Source organism: Sciurus vulgaris, assembly GCF_902686455.1.
Source record: "Sciurus vulgaris genome assembly, chromosome: 4".
Classification (NCBI taxonomy): domain Eukaryota; kingdom Metazoa; phylum Chordata; class Mammalia; order Rodentia; family Sciuridae; genus Sciurus; species Sciurus vulgaris.
In genome coordinates, this window is record NC_136464.1 from 155,085,003 (window position 1) to 155,103,079 (window position 18,077).

The 18,077-nt window shown below is 36.7% G+C and overlaps 1 protein-coding gene across 8 annotated transcripts in view; it reads right to left on the reverse strand.

Annotated features, from left to right (window-relative positions):
* Positions 1-18,077, reverse strand: part of NBEA (neurobeachin) — a 660,252-nt gene that overhangs the window by 44,126 nt on the left and 598,049 nt on the right. For all 8 annotated transcript variants that reach the window (XM_079137358.1, XM_079137357.1, XM_079137359.1 and 5 more), the window contains one exon: positions 14,258-14,410. In XM_079137358.1, coding sequence (XP_078993484.1) covers positions 14,258-14,410 — 153 coding nt within the window. The remainder of the gene's footprint in view (positions 1-14,257; positions 14,411-18,077) is intronic.

An 18,077-nucleotide genomic window follows, 5' to 3' on the forward strand; every position in this document is an offset into this window, starting at 1 on the left:
ATTCAATTTAAAAATTACATTTTATTCTTGGTTATTGATGATGTAGAAAAATGCTACAGATTTATATAAGTTGATTTTGTTTCTGGAAACTGTTATTAGTTATATCTACAACTTTATTTTTTTTCTGGAATTGTTTTCAATCTTAAGAACTATTCATAATAGAAATGATGATATGGGATAGCCTTGCCTTTTTCTTGATCTTAAAGGGTTAAAATCTGTTTAATCCTGATGCACAATACACACACACACACACACACACACACAGACACACACACTCTATAGTGATGTTATTTTACTTAGAATTTGTATTATGGCAATACATAAAATAGATTCCATTTCTTTTTTTCCCTTAACTACTTTTGGAATCAAGATCCCACTGATCTCATAAAATAAGCTGGATGGCTTCCCTTGTTTTCTGGAATGACTTACATAAAAAATGAATTCATTATCTATTGAAAATTTGTTACAATTCACCTAAACAATAATGTGGGCCTTGAATTTTCAGGTGGCTTGGGAAAACTTTACTAAATTTATTTAAGGCTTATAAGTCTCCATGTTGACATTTTAATATTTTATTCAGTGTTTATTCAATTAGTTCATAATTGTTCATAATAATCTTTAATTAAACTTAAAAAATTATATCTGCAGTAATGTAGAATAGAGAAGTAGCATGGTGAATCAATTGATAGTTGCAGTTAAATAATTTTGCATAGTTTTTTTCCTATTTGGTTATAAAGCTAAATAAAAAAAGAAACCAGGAGGAAGGAGGCTTAAACAGATAAAGTTACAGATTTTATGTCTTGCTAGTTAAGAAAAGAAAATTCAGTTTAGGACATTTAAAAGCTAAATCTGGTTCAAAGTCAAATGCATATATAAAAATTGAATATTAGCTATCATATAATTAAAGCACAATGGCCTACCTAAAGCTGAAGCAGGACACCAGGGCTCTTTAAAACAGCACTATAAATAGTACTAATCTATTACTAAATACATGACATCTGCTTGTTGGTTTGTTTTAGAACTGTGTTTTCATGAATGAACCTACTCTGGTCTTTGAAAAAAAGAGTTCAGTAGAATACAAACTAAAAATATAAAGAAGTACTTGATTGCTAAGCTATTAGTGTTATAATAGTCTTAATAGCTTTCTTTACCATCTACTTGCATATCTAAAGGCAGAGGCAATTGCTTTAAACCCAGATAAACCAATTCCCAATCCATAACTCTACCCTGGGGATCTGGGAGGAAGGAAATAAAGAGAGATACTGAAACTAGAGAGGATCTCTCTTAGATGGATAATACTTACCTAATTCTAATTTCCATTTTGTCCCCTGGGTATTAGATGGTAGAGAATGCTCTCTCTAATAGGTTTGGGATAAAGCCTCTCTGAAACTTATGAAAAGGAAAACAGGCTACTGAAATTAACCATAAGGAGAGAATATTTATTCCTTCTGAATTCTTTTATTTAAGACAACAGAATGCCTATCTCTTCTAAACTAGGGCAAATTATCTCCCATTCTTTTCTCTTATAACCTCAAAATTCTGCTTTTGGTAATGATTCTCTAAAATAGAGTTGCAGATACTCAAGGTGAAAATCAGAAAGTCGTATTTCCACTGCTAGAGTATCTGTGCCAGCTTTTTCTCATGACTGCACTGAAGTTTTAGCTATTACAACTTCACTTATTCGGTAGTTTAAGGTAAAGGAACACGGTTGTTTTAAATGTTTATTTTGAGGATGGAGCTTCAATTATTCCACTGCTTGACTGATTACCGGATGTGTAGTACACAAGATTATCTCCTAGTCACCATCGCTCCCCACATGGGCTACTGCAACAGACTTGGACCCCTCTCTCTAATCCGGCCCACTGGACCGTGCTGGCGGCCAACTTCTGAAGCCATCCCGCTGCCACTGCCATCTTGTAGCATTACCCGGGGCTTCTCCTAGCAGATGCACTCAGCAAAGCCACACTGACTCAGGCCTTCCAAACCCTGATTCTAACCCACCTCCACAGCTTCTCATGGCTTCCTGATATATCCTTGGCTTGGGGGGCAGAGACCTGTCACAGTGCTTGGGCAGGAGGCCACTGGTGTGACCTCTGAGCCTTTGCCGCTCTTTTCTTCCTAACCTAAAGCATCCGTTCTCCTGTGTATTTTTGAGGTCATGTCCGTCCTTCTTATTCAGGCCCGGTGTTTTCTTTCTGAGTTCTTCTAATACACTTGTCTGTTCTCCTATGAATTTCCACGAAATGTTCTTTGGGAACACCCTCCTGTCACTTAATGAAGTAAGAGAATTCCAACAATCTTACTTGTGAAATCAATCTACATACAAACTGTAAAGTGCTGCACAAAAGAATGGGATTATTATCAGTTAGCACTTTATTGTTTGAAAGGCATAATATTGTGTTCTTAATGAAAGGGTAAGCCTTGTGAAGATGGGGACTACTTATTTTGTTTTTTAGGGACTGTTTATTTTGCAATTACCATCACTCTTAATTTCACATTGGATAATATGTGTTTAACAAATATTTATTGGTTAATTAATAAAACAGTAGAAAAGATGTGATAGTTACAAGAGGAAGGCATTTTAAAGAAAGCCTGGAGGTGAGGGAGGGGTTTGGAAAGAAGTTCATCCATGCCTTCAAAAAATATTGACGATTTGTTACCTACGAGACACTACTCTGGATTGTAGGGTTATGGTAGTTGACGAAAGAAACCAAAGTCCCTGACAGAAAGTTGACAAGGGAGTTGGAGGCGACAAAAAACCAAAAGCAAGACAGTGAATAAGATGAAGAGCATGTTGCAATGTGATAAATGTGAAGGGAAAGCGCAAAGTTGGTTGCGGGGAGGATAAGAAGTATGTATGCTTGGGGAGAGGACTGTTGAGAGTAGGTGGCCAGGGAAGGCTTTTCTGCATTTGTGAGTCAATACTTCATTGAGGGACACCTGGGGGAAGAGGATTTCAAACACAGGAAACAGCCATCCATCCAACATGGAAATGGCAGTGCCATTGTGTGCCAGGCAGGGTTCCAGATCCTGGGAATACTGTGATATGCAGGACAGAACCTCCCATCTCTGGGAGCACAGTCCACTAAAATGCAAATAAGCTGGGTGAATGCAGTCTCATCTTTCTCCTGTGCCCAATTACTGAGCACCTTCCATATGTCAGACATTTGCCTGGCAGGGTATACACATAAATAAACATCCCAAGTTCTCAAAAAGATCAGTCTACTCGGGGTAAGCATATTTCATTATCTTTTCCTTCTGCTTAGAACTTCGGCCAAAGTGCCAAGTTGACAACAGGCACTGGCCCCCTACTCCCTCGTCCTACCAGAACTTACTGAAGTGTGGTGTGTCTACCTCTGCTGTGTTAGCCTTGCCACTGTGCATCTGTCCCTCACCCTTTACCTGCCTCTGTAACATGAGAGAGATCTGAGGGGGAAGTCACCGATAGGAAGTCACAGAGGGAGACTGTAGGCTTGGATTTTAAAGTGCACCCAAATGGATAAACTTCTTACGTCCTTCACTGCTACCATCAACTCTAACAATACCTTCTCACAGACCCGATTCTAACCTTGTGCTTCAAACATTCATTCCCAACACTGCAGCTAGAGTTATCCTTTTAAAACAGAAGTACGATCATGTCACTCTTCTGCTCAAACCACTGTGACGACTGTCCACTTGATTCAGGGTAAAAAGGTAAGTGCTTATGAAGGCCTCAAGTCCCATGTGATGAGCCCGTATGATTATACTAGGTGCCCATATGCTCGCTCCACCCCTGCCCACTGACCTCCTTGTCAGCCCCATCCCTACCCCAGGGACTTGGCTCCAGGTGTTCCCTCTGCCTGCAGTGCTCTCTCCCCAAGAGAGTCACTTTGCTCACTCCCTTACCTTCTTGGGGCCTTTTCTCAAATCTCACCTTCAAAGGGAGATAATGCTGACCCTGCCCCCATGCTCCTGGATCCTCTTATCTTGCAGTACTTCTTTTTAACCACAGCATTGATCACTTTCTTTTCTTTTTCTTTTGGTACCAGGGATTCAGTCCAAGGGCACTTAACCACTAATCCACATCCCAGCCCTTTTCATTTTTTATTTTGAGGCAGGTTCTCAGTAAGTTGATTAGGGCCTCACTAAGTTGCTAAGGATGGCTTTGAACTTGTGATCCTCCTGTCTCAGCCTCCCCAGCACTAGGATTAAAGTTATGTGCCACCATGCCAGGCTCACTTTCTAAGGCACTAGATATTTTACTTATTTATTTATTTTTCATTGTGTCTCCTGATTGAAACAGTGTGGGCGGGGTTCCTGGTCTGTTCACTGATGTACTGCAAACATGAAAAAGGATGCCTGGAGCACTCAATGGTTATCTGTTGAACCAACACTATCAGCGTTCTTTATTTAAACAAAGTGGGTTTTGGGAAAAAGAATATATTCCAAATTTCAAAATTTCATCTATGACAAAGAACTTTTTCTTTGAAATATAAAAATTTTGTGAAGTATGTAGTACAGTTAAAGCAAATACACTGAGAATTAGCATTCTCTGTCTCAATGCACTGTATACATGCTGCAGTCTGTAAACACTCTGCACTTGGCCCAACAGCACCAGGAATGCACTGGGCCAAAGGCTGGATGGAATTATCAGTGCACATCTATGAAAGGTCTTTTGCTAAAACAAATTTTAAAAAGGGTAGATTATGATTGATGAACCCAGCATTAGGGTAATGTTATCTGAGATACTTTCTATTTCGGTTCTTTGTCAGGAGGTCAGATTATAATCATGTTAGAACTGAACACAATGCTTTATTAATGTTTCATGAGTAAGTCAGTTGTAATCAGTCTAGCTTCTAGTGGATAAATTAAACCAATTCTTGATGTATAAACTCATTACATTTAGAATTTATTGAAATGAATATAGTCTACTAAAAGTGACCATATCACTTTTCTGAACTTTTAAATGAGACCAAATTTTGAATTTTGCAGTTCGTCAGTGAAACAAGAATTCTCACTGTATTTAAAAAGCATAAATAATTCCAAACAACTATATATGCTACTGTCCACAACTTCAGCAACAACAATAACAATGACAATGGATTAAAAGAAATGCATCATTTAAAAAAAGTCAAAGTAGTGTTTCATTTTTTAAAATAAGAAAAGAAAATCATTTTGCATAGTAGAGGCTGGCTACCAATGTATCAAATACCTGTCTAATTGCAGCATAGTATAATGAAGCTGAGCATTTAATAATCAATGATACCATCCCTTCATAATATTATTTTGTCTTCTTTGCCTTGGATTTCTTAATGACAGCTTAAAAGAAGAAGGAGGGAATGCTCATGGATACAGAATACTAATCCACACAAAGAGATAAAGGTTTTTTACTACTGTGAATGTCATCTCTTTGGGATATATGACATTTTCATTTTATACTTTAGGCTCATTACAAAGAACTCCTTCAAATAACTGAAGATAATCCCAGTCCAAATTATAAATATACTACAGCACATTTTCTCTAAACCTATTCATAAGAACTAAATCCTACATGAACTACCCAGTCAGTATAAAGTTGGACATTTTTAATGTTACAAAACAATATTAAAAAATGGTGGCTGTATTCGTGAAATTTATTTAAAAATGTTAAGTACTTCTATATTTCAACTAGTGCCTAGGCTATGTATATAATAGAAATAAGTATGAAATATATATTACTTCAGCAAAAATTGGAAATATGTAGATCACAGGTTAGATTTATTCCTTTTAACACAGATGTCTGACATAGTTTCTGCATGAGATCGGTATGACTATTCTCCATCATGGGATGGGAAAACTGACCACAGGCTGGAGTGGAGGAAACTGAAAAGAGCTAAACAGGAGAACTCGGAGAAAAGCAGGAGAAGCTGCAGTGCAAGCCTCGTGTGATGGGACATCTTCTCCTAGCTCTACTGCTTGAGACTGTTCTGAGAGGCAGCACTTTGGGTTCGCTCTTCTGCTCTAATTCCAAAGCAAACAACAATTGCCATATATGCTGCTGGAACGTGTGGGAGTTTTTTTTTCTATTTTCCAGGGTCCTTTCATGTAAGATTTAAAAGAACACAGAAAGGAGAAACACTTCTCAAGCCACCTAATTAAGTGCCAGGCACTTCTACAGATGATCCATCAAACCTGGTAATACTTCCGGGTGATGTAGAGAGCAAATACTGGGGCAGCTGAATATTTATTGACACAAATTACACAAATATTTACTTGGTGTAAAGTCTTTCACTCCATGTAGTAAAGGTGTACTTCCCAAGTCTTTCCAGATTCACTAATAAGATAACATAAATGTGGTTTAGGATAGAGAAGAACCCCAGTGCCTTGCTTCCTCCATTTCTTCATGAATGTAAGTTGGAACTCATTAATTATAATAACAATGAATTATTTATTTCTAAAAAGTTTCTAATATTTTCAGAGATGGATAAGCTCCTATCTCATACACACACACACATATGTTTTGGGGGGTGGGGTGTACCAGGGATTGAACCCAGAGGGGTTCAACCACTGAACCTCATCCCTGGCCATACCCCGCTTTTTAAATTTTGAGACAGGCTCTTGTGTAGGGCCTTGCTAAGTTGCTGAGGTTGGCTTTGAACTTGCAATCCTCCTGCCTCAGCCTCTGGAACCTTTGGGATTACAGGCATCCTGACCACCGTGACTACACCATCTCATATTTTAGTCAGTTGTGAAACTTAATTCTTTTGAATATGTGAGTACAAATCTTTGAGTGACTGTGACTTCCCCCAGTCATATGCTGTCCTTACAGTTGCGAGTACATTTCAGATGTCTGATCTGAGGAATAGGCATGTACAGGAAACTAAATAGCAGGGCTTATTTTTGAGAAGCATGTCCTTTTGCTTTGCTTAAGAACAGCTCAGTAGCACTTCAGCTGTTAAAAAGATAAGATACGCAGGTAAGAAGTATGACAGAAGTCAGTTCTTGAATTGGTAATGTTAGACTCAGGACTGAATTGTTTGTTACATTTGATTTATAATCAAATGAAGTACTCTGATTACAAATTAATTTATTCATAATTTGTGTACATGTATTTTACTCTATTAAAGTAAGAGGGGAAAACTAATGAAAGCTTAAACTGTCTTAATGGTGTCTTATCATTTCTCAGGCTGTTCCTTTTGACAAACAATCTATTAATTCTCTTATTAAAATCCAAATGATATGAAACTCTTTGGTGGCAATCAGGTGTTTAAAGGGATTTTTGTAAGCCTATGTGGTGCTCATATGAATAATGAGATAGGCAGAGAGCCATTAATGAAAACCAAATTGTAAGTCTGGGTCACAATTAGGTGTCTGGAAGACATCCATGCCCACAGATGGTTTGCAAATGTCAAACAGGTTCTATTCCAAAGTTCCCTTATAACTTGGTGACTCGAACATGTATTGTGGTAGAAACAGGATTATTCAAATATGGATTGATCTTCAAGTCAATCTATAAAGCTGTATGTAATTGAAAATGCAGGTGAAGTTTTGGAGGCTACCTGTGGGTCTGGGGAATGCTGCATTCACAGTGGTAATCTGTGATGCTAGGCGCAGTCAGCTAGAAAGCACCTGGGTTCAGAGAGTCCACCAGCCACTTTGGTTTTCTGGGCTTCAGCCTCCTCATTCACATAAAAGATCCCTTTCAGCTATAAAATCCTGCGAATCCAAGGCTTAGCATGTAAGTGAATGCCATTCCGCCATTTGTAGAAGTCAAGGACATACCCCTCCTCTCACACCTCTCACTTACTTAACTAGAAGCCAAGATTTTCCTAGCTGTGAAAGGAAATCTAACAGCGTGAAGCTAGCAGATGACAAAGGTAAAAATGGGGGCCACTGGTCACGTGTCAATAGCCCCTAGGGTTGGACCATGCTAGTGGTCTAGGGCCACTTCCCACTCATTTCTCTTTTCTACTATTCACCCCATGGAACTGGTTTCTGGCTTCCTTCCTTTCTCTTTCACCCTCTGTCTCTACAGCTACTCTGGCCACTACTTATCTATCCTGGAGACAGTGGCTAAGGAACACTGCTGCTTTGGTATGTAGTAAGTTAAATTACCTCTCTGGGTTTCAGGTTATACTTTTCTCAGAAGATTTTTTGAGGATTATAAGAATGATGCACCAATGTTCTGGCACAGAATCTGACAAAGAATAAACACTCAAAAATGGCCTAGGGTATAAGCACTATTGTCATTATTTTCTTTGTCAACTTTATGTTGAGATGACTTGAGATTATCATGGTGGTATGGCATAAAGTGACTAAGATTAATCTATCCTGATTTGCAGCAGTTATCAGCAGTAAGTCTTAGGAAAGCAGAGAAAAAAATTGTCAGCAGCTGTGCCAGGGAGAATACCTGGGGCTGCCAGCTGGTTGTAGGTAAGAAGAGGTGTAAACTGCATACTGTCTATAGAAACATTTCACTCACTAAGGGCAGGGTTTTGTCACTTCATCTTTCAGTACATAATTCCCAAATCTGGAATCCATCAGACAATGGTCAAATGAAACCCAGGTAGAAGCTAAAGTCACTTTCTAGCAGAGTTAAAAAGTTTACATTCCTCCAGGGCCTTGCTCAGCATCTGACTGATCCTTTATCATAAGGCACTGATAAGAAGAGTTACTTGGTTTTATAGCTTGGAAGAGCTCATAAGCAGCAAAGTATAATCAATATGCTGTAAAATGGAGCTATAGGGATAGCTGACAATATGAAAAAGAAAAACAGATCCAAAGTTCTACCACTTTAAAAAAGAATAACAGGTATTCAGGATAATAAACTTGATTTAAGAGAAGAATTCAGTTTCATCCATTGTATCTGAGGGTAAGGAACAAGGGTGATCAACTTAAGAAAGAAAATCATAATAATGCTTCGAAAAAGATCTCACTTGGGTCTGGGGTTGTAGCTCAGTGGTAGAGTGTTCGCCTAGCACATGTGAGGCACTGCGTTCAATTCTCAGCACCACATAAAATTAAATAAATAAATAATAAAGGTATTTATAAAAACCTCACTTAGAGAAAATTCAGAAACATCATTTGTTCAGCAATTTTATTTAGTTGGACTGCATTCCCATCCAACATTCTAGTTGAATGAAGTATTATAATTTTTTGGCAGATATAGTCAAGAATATATGGTCTTTCTTATTTACTTTATAACAATACTAATTTTCTAATGGTTTCTCATCCATAATAATTAATAACTGTCTCTACATTTAAAAAATCTGTGTCTGATTCTGCACTGGGGCTTGGTTTGTAAAAGCATGACTGCCTTTTTATTTCAATTAGGTTCATCAGTAATAACATTATTAATTCTGGGAGCACATAAACTTCTTTTGTTAATGAAGAACACAGGTTGTATCCATAATGGATCACTTCTTCTTGCTTTATTAAGATATATCTAAAATGTTCTAGCATCTAATAAAAACGTGAAGAGATATTCAACATTATTGTCACTGGAGAAATATAAATTAATATTGTAGAAAGATATTACTTCATATCCACCACAATGGCTATAATAAAAAATTAGGTAATAACAAGTGATGGTGAGACTACTAGAGGAACTAGAATGGTCATACACTGTGCATGGGAATGTATAAGTCACTTTGGAAAACACTTTGGTGATTTCTTAGAACAGTTAAACATAAATATAATACATAAGATAGCAATTCCATTCCATTCGATTCCATATATCCCAAAGGAACGAAAACCTGTATTCACACAGAAACCCTAGGTGAATGTTCACAGCAGCATTGATCATAATGGCCCCATAGGGGAAATAATTCAAATGTTCATTGACTAAGGAATAAATTAACAGCATGCGATGTTCCCTTCAATGAAGCACTACTGCACAAAAAGTAGAAGAAAGCACTGATACACAATACGACATGGATGGGTCTCTTAGCATTTCACTCAATACTAAGTGACAGAAGCCAAACCAAAAGAAGACAGATTCTTTTTACATGAAATATCCAGAGTAGATTATTGGTTGCCTGCAGTTGGAGTTGGGCATGAGATCTCACTGGGGTGATGGGATCTTCTAAAATTAGGCTGTGCTGATAGTCATGAATGACTATCATGATAGTCATGATAGTCATGTCTACAAATTTACTCAAAGTACTTAAATTGTATACTGAAAACAAGTGAGTTTTGTGACATGAATGCTACCTTAATACAGTTGTTAAATATGTCCCGACATCATTAATATGACAGCAAGAGAATGACTGTTACATGTACCAGCAATTCATTCCTTTTCATTGCTAGCTAGTGCTCCATTGCATGGCTGTCCCCAAGTTCATTCATTTATTTACCAGGTGAGGAATATCTGAGTAGTTTCTGGGTTCTGAAGAAAAGGAAGAAGCCACTATAAACTTTCATGTACTTCTGTTAACACTAAGTTTTCATTTTTCTTGGGATAACACTGAGTAGTGGGATTGTGAGTTATATGGTAAGTTTTTGTTATAAGGAAATATCAAACTGTTTTCTGCTAGCAAGGTATGTATGTTTCAGTTGCCGTGCATCTTCACCAGTGCTTGGAATGTCGGTGTTGTTGCTGTTGTTTTTTAAGCCATGCTAATGTGTAGTGGTATCTCACTGTGACTTTAATTTGATTAATTGATTTTTTTAGTATAGGTTTTGATATGGTACATCCTTTCATATGCTTATCTGCCCTCTGTACATCCTTTTGCTAAAGATATTTAGCCCTTTTTTAAAAATTATTTTTCTAATTATTGCTTTCTTTTTGTTTTATTTATATGTAACATATGCTCTTCATATATTTTAGATTGTTGTCTTTTACTGGATGTGTTCTTTAAAAATATTTTTCCCAACATACACTCATACATTGCTGGTGGGATTGCAAATTGGTACAGCCACTCTGGAAAGCAGTGTGGAGATTCTTTAGAAAACCTGGAATGGAACCACCATTTGATCCAGTTATCCCACTTGGCCTATACCCAAAGGACTTAAAATCAGCATACTATAGTGACACAGCCACATCAATGTTTACAGCAGCTCAATTAACAATATCTAGATTGTGGAACCAACTTAGATGCCCTTCAATAGATAAAGAAACTGGAATATTATTCAATGGAATATTATTCAGTCATAAAGAAAAATAAAATAAGGCATTTGCAGGTAAACGGATGGAGTTGGAGAAAATCATGCTAAGTGAGATAAGCCAAGTCCAAAAAACCAAAGGCCAAATGTTTTCTCTGATAAATGGATGCTGATACATAATGGGGCAGTGCAGGGAAGGAAGAATGGAGGAACTTTGGATTGTGCAGAGGGAAATGAGGGGAGGGGAAGGGGGAAGGAAAGATGGTGGAATGAGACAAACATCATTACCTTATGTACATGTATGATTACATGAATGGTGTGACTCTACCTTGTATACAACCAGAGAAATAAAAAGTTATACTCTATTTGTGGACAATGAATCAAAATGCACACTGCTGTCATATATAACTAAATAGAACAAACAATTTTTAAAAAGCAGACAGAGAGAGCTATGTGAATTGGAATCTAAAAAAAAATACTAGTAGCCTTGATTTCCATTTTCATGAATAGATACATGATAAATCTGTATTTTATAGTTAAAATTTGTACAAAAATCCAGCCATGAAGTTTTTCCCCAAGAGAAAAGTTCTAATGCTAAAACTTTGTTGACAGAGAGAGTAAAAGCATTTTTACTTAAAATGTTGAAGCCCTGGCACCACTTATATTATAAATGAAATCGAACCTTCTGCATCTAACATTATCTTGCCATTCAAGGGTCAAGTTTCTAAGACTCATAAAATGTTAAAGCCAGAATGCCATCACCAATTAGTAGCATATAAAAGGAAGAACAGTGAATTCAACAAGTACGTTGGATCACCTAATGGTGTGTAACAGTTGAAGGTTTCTGGATAATATGCTCAGTGGTGATGAGAACAAATACAGTGATGTCTTGAGTCCATTGATCCCCATTTAATCAAGACTTCACTTTTTCATATAGTTTATCATTAATAGAGAAAGTATCCTTCAAAATGGAGTCATCTGATAAACCAATCAATACATGGGCAAAGGAACTGAACAGGCACTTCATAGGAGAAATATGAATGGCTAACAAATATATAAAAAAAATGTTCAACATCTCCTGCAATTAGAGAAATGTAAATTAAAACTATACTGAGGTTCCATTTCACTCCAGTCAGAATGTCAATTATCAAGAATACAAGTAAAAATAAATGTTAGCAAGGATGTGGGGAAAAAGGTACACGCATACATTTCTGGTGGGATTGCAAATTGGTACAGCCACTCTAGAAAGCAGCATGGAGATTCCTCAGAAAACTAGGAATGGAACAACCATTTTGACCCAGTTATCCCTCACTTTGGCCTATACCCAAAAGACTTAAAATCAACATACTGTTGTGACACTGCCACATCAATGTTTATAGCAGCTCAATTTACAATAGCTAAGCTATGGAATCAACCTAGGTGTTCTTCAACAGATAAACAAAGAAAATGTGGTATATATACACAACAAAATATTACCCAGCCATAAAGTAGAATAAAATTATGGAATTTGCTGGTAAATGGATGGAACTAGAGACTATCATACTAAGTTAAATAAGCCAATCCCCAACCCCCAAAAGACTGAATGTTCTCTTTCTTATGTGGATGATAATATACAATAAAGGGGTGAGGAGGGAAGAATAGAAGTTCATTGGATTAGACAAAGGGGAATGAAGTGAAGGGAGCCAGGACTGATATAGGAAAGAGTGGAATGAATGCGACAACTTTCCTATGTTCACACATGAACACATGACCAGCAAAACTCCACATCATGTATAACCACAAGAATGGGATCATAAGTTATACTCCATGTGTGTATAATAGGTCAAATATACTCTACTGTCATGTATACCTAAAATAAAACTATTCAAAAATTTTAAAAATTATTTTTCCCAATCTTTGGTTTATCTTTCAAAGTTTTCAATATTTCAAGTGTATTAAAAGTAGAATATTTCTTAGATACAGAAAATGTAGGTCCAAAATAGAAAGGAAAATGTACCAACAATGACAATGAAGTTAAAAAAAATGTGATACAATATCAGGGGGAGGGGAAGAATACATATGCATAATTCTGTTAATATAAAATGCCCAGAAAAGGCAGAGAGATTGAAAGAAAGTAGGTTAAAAAGAGAAAGTAGAGATAGAAAGTAGATTAGTGGTTGCTTAGGGCTGGCTGAGGAGGTGGGGAAGTTGGAAAGAACAGGGTGAGATGCTAACAGATCTGAGGTTTCTTTATGGAGTGATAAAAAATGCTCTATAACTACTTGTGGTAATGGTTGCACAACTCTGTGAATAGGTTAAAACCCACTGATTTTTTTTTCACTTCCAGTGGATAAGTTATATGGTATGTGAATTATTTCAATAAAGCTCTTACAAAAAGGAACAAAGGCATATGTGAACCCCATTACAATATGTTGAACTTAATTCAATTCTGAATCAAAATTAACTATAAAAACAATATAAAATGGATTTTGTGAATTTATGAGACAGTTGGAAAAACTTGGGCGTGAGTAAACAGGATTCAAGACATATTTTAGGTCATTGGTTTTACTGGTATAATTCCTCAAATGACCATGTAGTATAGGAGAGAGGTTGTTTTTTAAGTGGCTCATTTCCATGTACCATAACCACATTGGGTGAAAATATATTGAAATCTATAAAATTTCCACATGCAAACATTCTATTTACACATTTCTTATTTGAATACCCAGACATCTGTCATACAGAGTAAAAAGAATGTTTATGAGATGGGTATTCTCTTACAGCCAAGCATATTACATCATAAGATATGTTTCACAGTTTAAATTTCCTATAATATAAATATGCTCCAAATGAAATTTTTCTTGTTTTGAATATTTTTACGTGTGAGAAAATGTATGGGTGTGCTGTTACAGTAGATGAAAATGAGGAATGAGCATTTATTTTAAGAACTTTATAATATGTGATATTAGTCAACAGATGTTCATCTGATTGCATCCTCCTAAGGGAGTAAATATAACCGAATTACCACTTCTTGATTAGTTCTCATGAAAGGAAATCCACTCAACAACAAAGAATGCTGTCAGAAGACCACAGAAAAATGCCTGCTTGTTTTTTTTTTAATTTAATCTTAAATTTTAGATGTTAAGTGGCAATTGTACTAGTTAAAAACATATTTTAACTTCCTAACGACTGCTCAAACAAAAACCAAACCTCTTACCATCCTGTTTATCCGTACAAAGTCTTCGGGTTTTTTTGCCCAAGGGGGAAGATCAACATCATTTACCACCACTTCATCTTCTCTGACGCCAAGATTATATCCATTACTGTTGACGAACATCTCTGGTAGGTAGTAGAACTCTGGAATTAGTTCCTGCCAGGATTAAAAATGTAGCATATTAAACCATTTAAAAAAATCAGTTGAAGAAATTTATTAGCTTATCACTTACTAACTACAGAATTAAACACTTTCTTGACTTCACAGCAAGATTTTAGTCCTTCTATTCTTCCTTTTAAGAGTCTGAGAATATTAAACATTTCTCTTGAATAATTTATGCTTACAATGTGCAATATTTTTATATCACCCATTTTCAATTTTATCTTGCCACTAATTAAGAGAAACAGCATATAAATGAATAATGGTTCACAAGAGCATTAGTGAACAAATGTGTAACTACATTGACCAGTCTAGGGGTTTAAACACTTTTTCTAAATATTAATAAATTATCCCCAAGTTAAGAAGTTGTTGCCTTGTATTAGTTAGGAATCACAAAATATTTTCTACTTTTTAATTTTTTAAACACACTGGTAATTACAATATTAATGATATTTATAAGGAGATTTATAGCTTTATTTTTTGATCAATTTTTTTTTCTTTTTTTAAATATTTTTTCTTTTCTTTTGTTCTTTTCATTTATATTTTTGCAGCTGGAGATGGAACCCAAGGTCCCTGCACATACTAGGCAAATGCTCTGCCACTGAGCTACACCCCAACCCCAAATAAATTAGTCATTTACACATAACACTGCAGGTAGTGAAGAGATGATATGTAACATTATAATCAATTTTAAATATTTAGTGTATGCCATTGAAATGCAGGTTATTATAAACTTGATGCAAAGACAACTTGTGTGTGATGCATTATGTCTAATACGAGGTTTTATGTTACCTTAGAATCTGTTAGAGAAGAAAAAAATGATTCTGACACCCTAAAAGTTTTTATTTTATTTTTTATGTGAGTGGGAGAAAAGAAAAACAAAATAAACCACTAAAATTTAATGTATACCATCAATGTCATCTTTTTAAAATATCAGGTTAAGGGTTAAATTAACTTTAAATTGTATTGTGAACAGCATACGACATTTATTTGTGTAATCTGATCAACACTGATGGCACAGTACCTGAAATTTGAACCTCACTGTGGTCTTCTCTAGGGATACACAGAAAAAATTAAAACCACCCAACACCAAGACCTTCAAATAAATTGGGTCCTCAATTTTTTAAGAAAAGTACATAAAGAAGCTTTTCCTTCATGGGTTCTCCCATTAAAACCAACATATATGTTAGAGTACAAGTGGGAATTTACATGGGTAATGCTCTGGGAGAATTTGATCATGCTCCCTTGTTAGCATAATTGAAACCATAAGAAAAGGATAATAGTTTATTTTCTTCAGCATTGTGGTAGTATGAACAGGTTTATATAAACAGGTTTTTTGGATAAATGGAAATTAGTTTTTTAAGAATTAGAATTTTTTTCTATTTAAACTAATTAAATAGAAGTCTTTCTAAAAATCGTTCACATACTTCCTTCACATTTACTTATTTGCAAAGTAAAGGTTTGCATTCCAGACACTGTGAAGGGTATGAAAACAAAAAATGGACAAGACATGCCCTAACATCAGGCAACTCAAAGTCTACAGGGCTGATGTATAAACAGGGGTTATAATGAAGAACAAAAGCTGTGGAAGGAGAGGGCAGAGAGGCACAGGGAACCGAGTGGGTCGGGAAATCCTTCACTGGAGATGGGACATTTGAGCAGATCACGAGTGCGATGAAGACCAGGGGAATGGTCAGGGAGCACCATCAAGGAGCGGTGAGAAAGTGTGGGTGGAGGATAGGGAATACTGGTGGGTCGATCTGTCTGAGGAGAGGAGATGGTAGGAGTTTTAGGGGAAGACCATGAGGAAGTTTTGTGAAGGCTAGGCTGTCTGGATTTCATCTTACTGGCAACCACAATTTTCAAGAAGTTATGGATGTGCTCAATATTGTTTTATAAGAAGGCACTGGGTGAGAAAGTAAAGGGTGGACTGGACTGGAGGGGAGGTAGGCTGGGTGTACATGTCCCTGTGGGGAGGAGGAGAACTGGCAGTGGCAAGCACAGAAGGAAGGGAAGGGAGGGGGCCGCTGTGAGGCGTGGAGCAGGAGGACATATGTGTGCTCTGTCAAGGAGGGGGGATCTGCAACAGAGCTGCCAGTCAGTGAGGGGGCGGGGTGGATGAGGTCATGGGCCCCAGCATGCCCGTAAAGGGAGGGAACGAGAGATGGCTTATGCCGAGGGATAAATATATGCGCGCAGTCAACTATGTATAAGATGTCCAGGCCACAGTGAACTGTGGGGAAAAGGAGATTCCAGGGAAATTGATATACGTGAAGAACTTTTCAATGGTCTGAATGTGAAAGGGGAAGGAAAAGGGGCTGAAAGAAAAACCAACCTGTTTATTGCCAATAATGAGAGGACTTAGTTGAAGGGTAGGAGAGGGGTTAAAGTGTGCTTCAGCAATACTGTATTAGCAATGATTATACTATGCTTGATTTCCCAGCTGGGCAGCCTAAGTCAGTCACCAAAGGAACAATCTGGTAAAAGTGTATGATTACTGATGATAGAAGTAAGCATTCATTCTTTACTAAGGTATTTGTACCCAATCAGAAATGCGTAATTATTATCTTATGATTTCAAATTATTTGCATAAAACAAAGTTTTCTTCTATCTTACTCCCACTATTTAGGAAAACATGGAAAATTCATAAAAGGTGTAGAGAAAGCAAAGACCAAAAACTTTTGCACATGACCGACTCTTTATCTGATACTGGATTACATTAACATCCCAAAAGGGCCAAAAGGGGGAAAGACAGGTATGCTCATTCAGCTGCTTGACTTGGAGGGTAATTATATGTAATAGTCTCACATAAGCCAGGGATTGTCCTTATTGCCATTCTTCGGTTATTTGTGCTCATGTCCTATGTTAAAAAGAGGATAGAGAAGGCTATACATTCATAGGGAGGTGGCAGCACAGATTTAGTTTTCATTTAAACTGCCCAAAGTCTCAATTTATCTTCTACCTCAATTTTTCTTGGTACTATGTATTTTTCACATAGTATTTTCCATTCTTTCCTGTGGTGCAAGATCATATGAAATACTGTTTATTATTAACCTACTTAAAACTATAATATGGTTTTACTGAATGCCATTAAGTTAGTTCACAAAGGCACAAAAACATAGGACTTCATATTAGTAACAGTTTGGGCAAAAGCAAAATTTCAAGCCTTATTTTGTTGAATCCCTCACAGCTCCTGGTGCTCTACTTTTGAAGCAGCAGGTGCTTATTAAATATTAAACTACTGAAGGTTCTACAGAAGGTTATTTTAATATCACTAGAACTCTTCTGGGGAAAGTGCAAATGGCTGGAAGAAAGCCTCAAGATACGAGAAGAGGCAATGAAGAACTTTATTAAATACAAGAAGAATAAACCCTGAAATGAAATCTGTACTTTTAGAGGGGAAACTTGCAGTTCGAAAAATGTTATCTTGCTTTTGCTAGCTGTGTTAAAAAGGTTCAAAAAAGGGTTAAAGAGTTCAATTTAAATACAGAAAAAACTGTCAGCGCCTCCTTGGACATTCCTCCTGAAGTTCTAAATCTCCATCAGGCAGCTTTCTCAGCCTCACTCTGTTCTGCTTGGCGATGGCCAGCTTTGAGAGAGTGCCCTTCTTTCTAGACTGCTAAGATTAAAAGGAAATGGGTCTTACTTCAGCCACTTATGAAGT